The sequence below is a fragment of the Bombyx mori genome, chromosome 9 (assembly GCF_030269925.1).
Source record: "Bombyx mori chromosome 9, ASM3026992v2".
NCBI classification, from domain to species: Eukaryota; Metazoa; Arthropoda; class Insecta; order Lepidoptera; family Bombycidae; genus Bombyx; species Bombyx mori.
This window is the reverse complement of record NC_085115.1, coordinates 390,403-402,586: the sequence shown is the minus strand read 5'-3', so window position 1 is coordinate 402,586 and position 12,184 is coordinate 390,403. Positions and strand designations below refer to the sequence as shown.

Sequence of the window (12,184 nt, the reverse complement as noted above, 5' to 3'; positions counted from 1 at the left end):
GCTAAGCCAGCGTTCGTTCCGGCGGCGGTGCCCAGTGTCTCGGCCTGGGCAAAACCGCTGCCGTACACGAACACGGCTACAACTCCCTCCTCCGCGATTCGTCCCGCCCCCGCGACTCGTCCCTCTCCCGCGACTTGCCCTCCGACCGCGTCCGACAATCTCGCTTTAGCGATCGACTTCTTTCAGTCGATCAACTTTGAGCGCGTTAACGCTTTGGGCGACGCCATTCGCGCTGCCTCCACTGCACAACACTTTATCGCCGTTGTGCAGGAATACGCCGACGTATACGCGTCATTAAATACGTACGTCCTCCCCTCACTCCGCCGGTAATCAATGGCGTATATAAGTAGAATAAAGCCCCTATCCGTAACGATAGGATTTTTTAACGCTTACGGTCTCGCAAATCAACGTGATCAGGTTTCTGACTTTTTGCGTGACCACCAAATTGATATCTTTTTAGTGCAGGAGACCCTACTTAAGCCCGCGCGCCGTGACCCTAAAATCGCGAACTATAACATGGTCAGGAACGACAGGCTCTCTGCCCGTGGTGGTGGTACCGTCATTTACTATAGAAGAGCCCTGCATTGCGTCCCGCTCGATCCTCCCGCGCTCGCTAATATCGAAGCATCAGTGTGCCGAATCTCACTGACGGGACACGCGCCGATCGTTATCGCGTCCGTTTATCTTCCACCGGATAAGATCGTTCTAAGCAGTGATATCGAGGCGCTGCTCGGTATGGGGAGCTCTGTCATTCTGGCGGGCGACCTAAATTGTAAACACATCAGGTGGAACTCACACACCACAACCCCGAATGGCAGGCGGCTTGACGCGTTAGTCGATGATCTCGCCTTCGATATCGTCGCTCCGCTAACCCCGACTCACTACCCGCTAAATATCGCGCATCGCCCGGATATACTCGACATAGCGTTATTAAAAAACGTAACTCTGCGCTTACACTCGATCGAAGTAGTTTCAGAGTTAGATTCAGACCACCGTCCCGTCGTTATGAAGCTCGGTCGCGCTCCCGATTCCGTTCCCGTCACGAGGACTGTGGTGGATTGGCACACGCTGGGCATCAGCCTGGCTGAATCTGATCCACCATCGCTTCCGTTTAGTCCGGACTCTATCCCGTCTCCTCAGGATACCGCTGAAGCCATAGACATCGTAACGTCACACATCACCTCGACATTAGATAGGTCATCGAAGCAAGTTGTAGCGGAGGACTTCCTTCACCGCTTCAAATTGCCCGACGATATTAGGGAACTCCTTAGAGCTAAGAACGCCTCGATCCGTGCGTACGATAGGTATCCTACCGCGGAAAATCGTATTCGAATGCGTGCCCTACAACGCGACGTAAAGTCTCGCATCACCGAAGTCCGAGATGCCAGATGGTCTGATTTCTTAGAAGGACTCGCGCCCTCTCAAAGGTCTTACTACCGCTTAGCTCGTACTCTCAAATCGGATACGGTAGTAACTATGCCCCCCCTCGTAGGCCCCTCAGGCCGACTCGCGGCGTTCGATGATGACGAAAAAGCAGAGCTGCTGGCCGATACATTGCAAACCCAGTGCACGCCCAGCACTCAATCCGTGGACCCTGTTCATGTAGAATTAGTAGACAGTGAGGTAGAACGCAGAGCCTCCTTGCCACCCTCTGATGCGTTACCACCCGTCACCCCGATGGAAGTTAAAGACTTGATCAAAGACCTACGTCCTCGCAAGGCTCCCGGTTCCGACGGTATATCCAACCGCGTTATTAAACTTCTACCCGTCCAACTCATCGTGATGTTGGCATCTATTTTCAATGCCGCTATGGCGAACTGTATCTTTCCCGCGGTGTGGAAAGAAGCGGACGTTATCGGCATACATAAACCCGGTAAACCAAAAAATCATCCGACGAGCTACCGCCCGATTAGCCTCCTCATGTCTCTAGGCAAACTGTATGAGCGTCTGCTCTACAAACGCCTCAGAGACTTCGTCTCATCCAAGGGCATTCTTATCGATGAACAATTCGGATTCCGTACAAATCACTCATGCGTTCAACAGGTGCACCGCCTCACGGAGCACATTCTTGTGGGGCTTAATCGACCAAAACCGTTATACACGGGAGCTCTCTTCTTCGACGTCGCAAAAGCGTTCGACAAAGTCTGGCACAATGGTTTGATTTTCAAACTATTCAACATGGGCGTGCCGGACAGTCTCGTGCTCATCATACGGGACTTCTTGTCGAACCGCTCTTTTCGATATCGAGTCGAGGGAACCCGCTCCTCCCCACGACCTCTCACAGCTGGAGTCCCGCAAGGCTCTGTCCTCTCACCCCTCCTATTTAGCTTATTCGTCAACGATATTCCCCGGTCGCCGCCGACCCATTTAGCTTTATTCGCCGACGACACGACTGTTTACTATTCTAGTAGAAATAAGTCCCTAATCGCGAAGAAGCTTCAGAGCGCAGCCCTAGCCCTAGGACAGTGGTTCCGAAAATGGCGCATAGACATCAACCCAGCGAAAAGTACTGCGGTGCTATTTCAGAGGGGAAGCTCCACACGGATTTCCTCCCGGATTAGGAGGAGGAATCTCACACCCCCGATTACTCTCTTTAGACAACCCATACCCTGGGCCAGGAAGGTCAAGTACCTGGGCGTTACCCTGGATGCATCGATGACATTCCGCCCGCATATAAAATCAGTCCGTGACCGTGCCGCGTTTATTCTCGGTAGACTCTACCCCATGATCTGTAAGCGGAGTAAAATGTCCCTTCGGAACAAGGTGACACTTTACAAAACTTGCATAAGGCCCGTCATGACTTACGCGAGTGTGGTGTTCGCTCACGCGGCCCGCACACACATAGACACCCTCCAATCCCTACAATCCCGCTTTTGCAGGTTAGCTGTCGGGGCTCCGTGGTTCGTGAGGAACGTTGACCTACACGACGACCTGGGCCTCGAATCAATTCGGAAATACATGAAGTCAGCGTCGGAACGATACTTCGATAAGGCTATGCGTCATGATAATCGCCTTATCGTTGCCGCCGCTGACTACTCCCCGAATCCTGATCATGCAGGAGCCAGTCACCGTCGACGCCCTAGACACGTCCTTACGGATCCATCAGATCCAATAACCTTTGCATTAGATGCCTTCAGCTCTAATACTAGGGGCAGGCTTAGGGACCCCGGTAACCGTACTCGTCGAACTCGACAAAGAGGTCGACGTGCAACCTAACCCATGCATCAGCCCGCTGAGTTTCTCGCCGGATCTTCTCAGCGGGTCGCGATTCCGATCCGGTAGTAGATTCATTCGCGAAACAATTGCTCTTGAGTTGTTAGGTCTCCTTCGGAGGCGCTCGGGCAGTTGTTAGCAAATCCCACCCCTCTTGGCTGAGCCTTTGCTCGCCCACCTGTCCTGGTGAAACTGGAAAGGCCTTCGGGCCACCAGTAAACTTTCAATCATAAAAAAAAAAAAAAAAAAAAAAAAAAAAATGAATATCAATAATAAGAAAAATCACTACAGCCCTAAATATCACAAGAATCACAAGACACAAAACACTTCGCATCATTCATTAGCAGAAACAAAGTGGTTTATCTCTCAAATTTCGTGTTTTAACTTAAATTCTTATAATGCCTACATTGCTGGTATAGCTGGGCGTGTTCTGGGTCTAGAATAATCATTCTTCTAGAGCAGCTGAGACTCAACCTAATGTCTGGGCAGCGGTGTTCATGTTTTGGTATATATTGGCTTTCAGTCCTGTGGCCTCGTCTTCCCATCTAAGTTATAAACACATATCTTTTAGCACTTTCGAAAAACAAAACCTAAAAGTGCGTGCCTGGTCTCGAGGTTGCCAATCTGTGATTGAAAAGCACAAATTTAAACCTTGGCACAACAAGAGGGTTTGTTGTTACATTGATGGACAATCTTATAATCCTGTATCATAAAAGCAAAACAATTTAGTTTCTGTAGCACACACAACCACAAACAAGATCAATTCATAGAACTCAGAACATATCAATTCAGAAAATAACATCTTTCTAGTGAAAATTTTCATCGCTAATTTCGATACCGCTTTAATGGTTTGTAAAATCAATTCAATTACAATGACGTAAAGTTCATAAAGTACTGGTCAGTTTCGCTCCAGTAATCGTGGTTGCGTGATAGATAACCTTGATCTTGGCATTTAGATTTTGTTGAAGCAAATGCTATCTTTCGCTAACGAAAGTGGTCTAAAAGTTTTATAAAAAATTTCATCTTTTAAGTGCTGCATCGGATCAGCGTAGACCTGGTTCTTCTAAATATTCAAAATACCTCGTACTAACCCCTGTAAAGTATGTGAAACGTCGGAAATAATATAAAGATAATAAAATGAACGCGGATTAAGCTGTACAAGTTGCTTTAATTATGTCTACGACCGGCGTAAATGGAAGGAACTCAGTAAACACCTCGTAGTTCATGCAGCGCGGGGACTTGGCAGGGGGTTCATGATCGGACGCTTGTCTTGCGTCAAACTCTCCTTGGGAATGCTATCATTGGCCTAAGATTGGCCAGAAGAAGTTCCTTAATCGCCTTTTACCGCACTTAATAGTCTTTAGACAGTTAATATGAGGAAGGTACGTCCTAAAAGGTCTTGGACGGACTTTGTGAAATAGGACAATAATATGCGATGGAACGGTGTGAGTGTGAGAGAGAGAATGCAGAGATGACTTGATAGGCCTGAACGGAAAATGAGATCATGCTACGCCGACCTACATAGGAGGATAAGGCCAAGAAGAAGAAGACATTGTAATTGATGTATTCCCAGTTAAAAAATGTTATAATAGATGTAGTTTTTTTTTACCCGAAAATTATCTGCTTTGTGATTTTAATTGAGGGCACCGATACTGTTTGTCTATTTGTATCACTTGCTCCATATACCTAAATAATTTTATAAGTACATGCATACATACATACGTCTAATAATAATGATTAAAATCATTTTAGTAATACATATCTTCGGGCTTTGCGAGGCATGGACAAAAATAAAACTACTTTTACGCCTTAATCTCGGGTTATTTATTCTCATCTTATTATTTCTAATCTTTAAAATCATTCACTATTTTGTAGAAAAATAGGAGGTAATCAACAAAGAATTCAGATGTCAATGAATAACGCCTCAGTCATCCGCGACCAAAAAAACAGTGCAGTATTTGAAACGTCGCGATAAATCAAATGAAAATAATAATCGCGAGATTAAATCCTAAAAGTAGTTTTATCTGAAGTAATTTAAAGTAGAACTAAGCTATATTCTTAGACAGTTTATTTAATTTAGGTTCTTTAAAGTACAAACTTGACTGTTATAACTAATATACAGATGCATAAGTCTGAAATCTCAATTTTATTGTAATAAAGTATATTGTTGTAATTGTTCTTAAGCCTTTTTAACAGGATCGTAAAGGTGTTCCAGTTTCTTAGAGAGATATACAGTACGATGCGCTTCTGTACCTACTAGTCTTCATGTTTTATCATGTTTTGGTATAATCTAAGTAATGTAATTTATTTATACAGCTGATCTAGATCAAATATATGGGTAATTTATAGTTTTTAATATTTCTCCATAAGCCATAATTCTTGCGTTCTATTGATTGATAATAAACAAAGGTATAACAATTAATTAAAAAAAATCTTCTGTTTATCAACTAATTTTCTCACTTTTGTTTTTTAGTCACTGATGAGTTCTAGTATCAGTAATGAGTTTTTTTAGATGGTGTGGATGAGAATGAGTTTAAAATGATATATAATTTTTAGTGATTATGATATAATTATTTAATTAATCTCTAAAATTATTAATTTACATTTGATAGAAGTCCAATCAAAAAAAATTGTCAAAGGATGACATAACATTAACGATCTTCAAGCTAGGTCAATTATGCCTAGTGGAGACCATAAGTAAGCAAATAGCCCACAGGTATTTAGGGCTGGAAGACAAAACATATAAAGCTATGAATGCTGTGACAAAACAACAAATATCCTATACCACGCTCTCGTGAGGTAAATGACCTGGTAGAAACAACAGCAAATGTATAAAGTTTCAAATCAATAGGATACACGCAGCGCAAACACTGAACATAAGCCGTAGCTTAGCTGACGATCCCCGTAAGTCAAATTTGTTTAGTTTTTAGCTAAAAAACCTATTTCACTTGCACGGTATTGTTATTTAAGCGACGTAGTTTGATTTCAATGATTCTTAATATCGTTATCACTACTCATATATACATACATATTAATGTATAAACAAACGGTTGAACGTCCCATAAATGCTTAACAAATTCATCAGGTCATTTGTATTAATTAACCTCACGAGATCACTCGCTCGGTGAGTGAATATCGGATGTTACGGAAAAAAAAATCACATTTAATTGTCTGTACATGGATATATTATTATAAATATTATCTGTCTATAATTATATGTTTGAAGGTTCTTAAATTGTAGATGAAATAAACGAGAAGAAATTTTGTAAGATTTGACTTTTTTATTTATTTACTTATTGCGTAGATGTGTGGACGAGCTCACAGCCCACCTGGTGTTAAGTAGTTACCGGAGCCCATAGTGATTTACAACATAAATGCCACCACCCACCTTGGGATATGAGTTCTAAGGTCTCAGGTATAGTTACAACGGCTTCTTACTGGTGGTAGGCCGTCTTGTGAGTCCGCACGGGTAGGTACCACCGCCCCTCCTATTTCTGCCGTGAAGCAGTAACACGCTTTGGTTTGAAGGGTGGGTTAGCCGTTGAACTATAGCACTGAGACTGCCTCAAGCTTGCGGCAATTACGTTGTTGATCATGGGCTCTGATAACACCGGCCGCGAGCTAGGCCATCCATCTAACCAATAAAAATATTACCTTTTTTATTGCTGTAGATTGGCATACGAGTCCATCTAATGGGAGTTGCTTCCATACTCCATAGACGTCACGGGGTTATCCTTACGTACATTTAGAAGTGAATCGAAGTTACAATCCTATATTGGCTGCCCTAGTACTTGCAACATACATTTGCTGCGTCGTCAATTAAATATTCTGGACAGCCCGCTGCAGGAACCAAGCCCAGATTTCTTTGTTATCGAGGAGAGTGCTTCTCTCTTAAGCTTTCTGATTCTTCTCGAGTCACGTTCCAACTGCCAGCCGTACATTATACGGACAAACTGTAGTTTATCGGATGTTGATGAAATTCGAATCGTATTTATATCAAAACATAATACAACTTATTCAGTACATCTACAAAAGAAATTATGAAATCGACTCAGTAACTTCAGAGTTTTCAAAGAAATGCTAGCAAAGTAGGAAATTAGCAAACTATCAAGTTCAGCAAATTCTACCTATTTATAAAAATAAAGTAAAAAAAATTGTTAACATAAATTCAATTGAACTTGAGCAAATTCTACCTATTTATAAAAGTAATGTAGAGTGTAAAAAGTGTATTTTTTATTATAGAAACAAGATAACAATGCTTCTACAATACATAATGCTTTTTGTACAAGCCCAATTTAGTTTCAATGGAAATGTTTCAGGAAGTCGACCTTGAAATATGAAAAGGTTGCTGTACATGTTTTATATATCTAAATATAGTTTTATAACATTGTTTTCTATGGTTTCTGCGAGTCATTATTGATCATTATGATTAAAAATACTTATACGATCGGTATCCTATCAGTCTTTCGGTGACTATTAAAATAGCACACCTATCGAGTTGTGAGTGAGATATTCAGTAGTAGGCGAATAGCCTTTTAATTGGGGCTTTCAAAGATCTCTTTTGCGGTAAACAGGGATCGGTTTTTTTTTATTGGTTAGATATGTGGACGAGCTCACAGCCCACCTGGTGTTAAGTGGTTAATGGGGACCATAGATATCTACGACGCAAATGCGCCGCCCACCTTGAGATATAAGTTATAAGGTCTCAAGTATAGTTACAACGGCTGCCGTACCCTTCGAACCGAAACGCATTACTGCTTCACGGCAGAAATAGACAGGGTGGTGGTACCTACCCGTGCGGACTCACAAGAGGTTCTACCACCTGTAGTTACGCAAATTATAATTTTGCGGGTTGCGCATGGTAGGAATCTTATGCCCGTACCGGATAATCAAATCAGTAGATTTATCACTATTTGTATCACAGGCAGGCTTACCTTCAAAGGCTACTTGTATACGACTATATTCTTCATATATAAAGTGTGTATGTTTTAATTGCTAGCTGCGGTGTCTTTTGTTTTACTACGTTGAGGAAGGTTTTGTCTCTTTCATCTGTGTCGGCTCTCTGCGAGATGCATGGCTTCTACGATATTGATAATGAAATTGGTTTGAACAAACGGGGCTTCTTCATTGTGATCTTACCCTTTACGTTTACCATTTTTAGCCTTGGCAGTAGGGCTGGTATAATTTACTTACTTTTATGTACAAGGGCTCAGATTGAGCATCTTAAGTACCTTTTCGATTTTGATTTCTTGTAGTACTTGGAAGATTGGCTCGGTCTATAGCGTGAAATTATGAACAGTAGTAATGAAAACACCTGTACGGTCAACAGATGAAGTTTGACAATGGCCTGCACAGCTGTTGATCAGAAGACTTCAACCACTGTTCAGCAGAACTGTACTTTAGGTACTTACCCGCAGTTGAGTACATATAGTTGTTTCTGTTGTAAATCCAGTTGGTTTGGTTTTACCATCCCTTAAATTTGAGTCACGCAGAATTCCAACCTTTTAGTTTGAAGTTATCAGTTATTTGTTACACACCTTTTATTACTTCATCTTCTATAAATCGCGGATCATTTCCCAGTTAAATATAAATTAATCTTAAGCAATCAAATGTAATCAAATCTTAGTTATATTTTTATTTTTGTTGTTAATGCACTGTCGATTGCACCTATAATTGAGGTGACATCTGCCATGAACTTTTGTCAATTGTTCAATGTTTTGTATTGATGATCACTTTGTAGGTGCAACTTAATAAATAAATATAAACACTTGTATGTGAGTTCGATTAATTTTAAATCTATTCCAATTTGTGGTACGCGAACTAGTTTAATATTTATAGTAAAAATACAATTATAATGATATCGCGGAACCCTTGCATGACAACTAGAAAATTTATTCAATATTTATAAATACTGTTTACAAATCGTGTTCAGTTTAAGTGCAAAAAGTTTTTATTTACAAATAAGTACTGGAAAATGAATAGTTACTAAAATAGCAACATTTCCATTAGACCGTAACTCGCACCTGTACTATCTATGTGCAGTATATAAACGCTTCTAGCGGGCATGATATCGCAGTCCGCTATCGCTCTGTGCTACTGTAGTCAGTTGTGTCCATTGCTCAAGATGTTGATTCACCCACCAAGCTATACTTCGCTCAGCGAGCTGGCAAGTCACAGTGTGAGTACTGTTTTAACTTCTTCTCTTATATGCCTATTCGAGTAAATATGTAGTATTTATTTTACGAAAGCAGGTTGTCTCGCATAGATTAGAAGATTTCATAGACTAGCCCAGTCGATCTTACACGAAACGATACGGTCAGCTATCAATCAGAATATCATATATTCACGGGACTACTATCAGCTTTTACTATATTGGGCATATAATTACATACATACATAATTACATATAATTACATACATAATTAAATACAGTTAAATTCAATATTAAAAATGATATGTTTGTTCTATAAATATTAGATTTATAAAGAATCAACTAGAATGCGCTACAACCACCCTTCAGTAGTCTCCTCACTTTGTTATTTACCTAAGCTTAGCTTTTTCCAGATTTTTTCCTAATTCTAATCTTGATTACTACAGCCAAATATTAAGCGAAAGGTCTTCCAATTGGTTGACCGATTGTTTGAGCTCTTGGAGATTGCACATAATATATCGGCCATCAGGGTCTCTGTCAGAGCGTGGTGCAAGAGAGACGATCAAAACTTGTGTCCGAAGTGGAGAGCTCTCTGGACCGAGTCTCCGAGTGGGGTGAATTGAACTTGATTGCGGCCACGATGAGAGGGTTCTCGTGTCGTGCCGCTTTCGCGAAATGACGCACTGATGGCGACTGTAGAACCCTTAATGATGGACTGCAAATCCATGTCGTCGTCCACGTTTCGGATGTACCATGGGGCTCCGGCGGCTATCCTGCAAAAACGGGATTGCATTATTTGAAGGGGTTTCAAGTTGGTGCGCGCCGCGTGAGTAAACACTACAATTGCATAGGTCATGACGGGGCGTATGCAAGTTTTGTAGAGTGTCACCTTATTTCTAAAGGACATTTTACTTCGCTTGCAAATCATCGGATAGACTGCTTCTCTCTGTATTCTATACCGTATGTTCCATGGGGAGCGATCTGAGAAATTTTTTGAGATGATTCCATCATCTCGTTTTTACCATCGCACCACCCGCCACCGGAGTAGAGTTCAGCCATACTACCTGGAGCCACTGCGTTCATCCACAGCGTGTTTCTAGAGATATTTTTTGCCACGTACCATCCGGCTTTAAAATGAGCTCCTCTCCGCGGTGCTCCCCGAGCGCTATGTTCTTCTTTAAATGAGGGTTGTGGAGAGTATTTAATTGTAGGCAGCGGCTTAGCTCTGCCCCTGGCATTGCTGAAGTCCATGGGTGACGGTAACCATTCACCATCAGATGAGCCGTATGCTCGTCTGCCTATAGCGGCAATAAATAATTAAAAAAGCTTATCTTACAAAAGTCGTTAACACGATTAATGTTATTGCGAATTTCTTATTTTCTCTGATAGCTACAAATGACTAACTACGTTGTACACAAGTACGTTGTGATCCAATCACTTCATGAAGTCTGAGGGTTTATTTAATCAAAACTTGGACTTAATGTTTTTAGGTGGTAGGCAGTGTGTTGGCAGTACGTTGTGTTGGTTCATCTATCGGCATTCAGAGTATTTTTCAAGAAATAATCCTCATCTGGTTCACTCAACTGGAAATTAACTCCACCCTAATGTTACCGTTGAAGCAGATTCTCATTGAATTAAGAATTATTTATAATTAAAATTACAACTGCCAATTAACGTTCATTGGTTCTCTCTTATCTAACTAATTTGAAAGTTGAATGAACTGTAAAACAAAATCTCAAAACGTTACAAACATGTTTCGGCACAGTAATAAAGTAAACATCTACAGATTTTGCTGTATTACGTAACATGAAATATATTCAGAAGTTATCTTCTCAATTTTTTAGGCATAAATCTATATATATAAAAATGAATTGATGTTCGTTAGTCTCGCTAAAACTCGAGAACGGCTGGACCGATTTGGCTAATTTTAGTCTTGAATTATTTCTAGAAGTCCAGAGAAGGTTTAAAAGGTAGATAAATATCAAAATTCCTTTTGTTTGTTTTAAGTTTATTTTATACAAAAGTTTAGGTCTTTTATTTATCGATTGAGGCAATACGAAGTCTGCCGGCTCAGCTAGTCAGTAATAAATGGCAATTGTATTAACGACAGAAAAATCTCACTATTATATTTACGAAAATAAATTTGGAACTGACTATATTATTATCCATAACTTATTTTATTCCTTTGTTTGTAGGCTGGTGGAAAAGTATTATTCGCCACAGATGACTTCTTTGCAACCTGTGAAAATATGATAGCTGATGAAGAGCCAATATTCATAGCTGATAAATATACGGAGTACGGTAAATGGATGGACGGCTGGGAGACCAGACGGAAGAGGATCCCGGGACACGACTGGTGCATCATCAAGCTGGCTACCAAATGCGTCATAAAAGGTGAAACAGTTTGAAATCATTTAATAATTCTCACTGATTAGCATGAGATGTGTCTATGCCTTAACTAAGAAAGAAGTTTTATTGGTTGGTTGGGTAATTAGTTGATTTCTGATGTCTTGTAATTGAGTAGGAACCACAAGGAGGACTCCAAACTAATAGCAATCCCTGAATCAATAAATAAAAGTTGAAATATACTTTAGTTTATTGATTATACTCAGAGTAACAGTTATGATGACGTAACAATTGTGTTAAAAACATTCCACTTGTTTTCTCCAAAACTCGTTTTCTGGGTATCCAATTAAAAAGAAGTGAAATGAATGAATAATATTTCTAGATAATAAGTTGTTTTGGTAATGATGAAGAGTATACATGTCGGGGCGTGTTTTTATAAACCATTAGTTCATGATTAATAAAGATGGGATGACA

The 12,184-nt window shown here is 40.7% G+C and overlaps 1 protein-coding gene and 1 long non-coding RNA gene across 2 annotated transcripts in view; one reads left to right on the top strand and one right to left on the bottom strand.

Annotated features, from left to right (window-relative positions):
* Positions 1-5,264: 5,264 nt before the first annotated feature.
* LOC110386860 (uncharacterized) lies at positions 5,265-11,566 on the bottom strand. The gene is made up of 2 exons (XR_009973767.1): positions 8,148-11,566; positions 5,265-7,239 (listed from the first exon to the last, which is right to left on the bottom strand). It is a non-coding gene; the product is annotated as an uncharacterized LOC110386860 (long non-coding RNA).
* LOC101742965 (allantoicase) overlaps positions 9,204-12,184 on the top strand; it is a 34,181-nt gene continuing 31,200 nt past the window's right edge. Inside the window, exons 1-2 of the mRNA XM_038012893.2 lie at positions 9,204-9,391; positions 11,560-11,758. Of these exons, the coding sequence (XP_037868821.1) occupies positions 9,278-9,391; positions 11,560-11,758 (313 nt within the window). The 5' untranslated portion in view covers positions 9,204-9,277. The remainder of the gene's footprint in view (positions 9,392-11,559; positions 11,759-12,184) is intronic.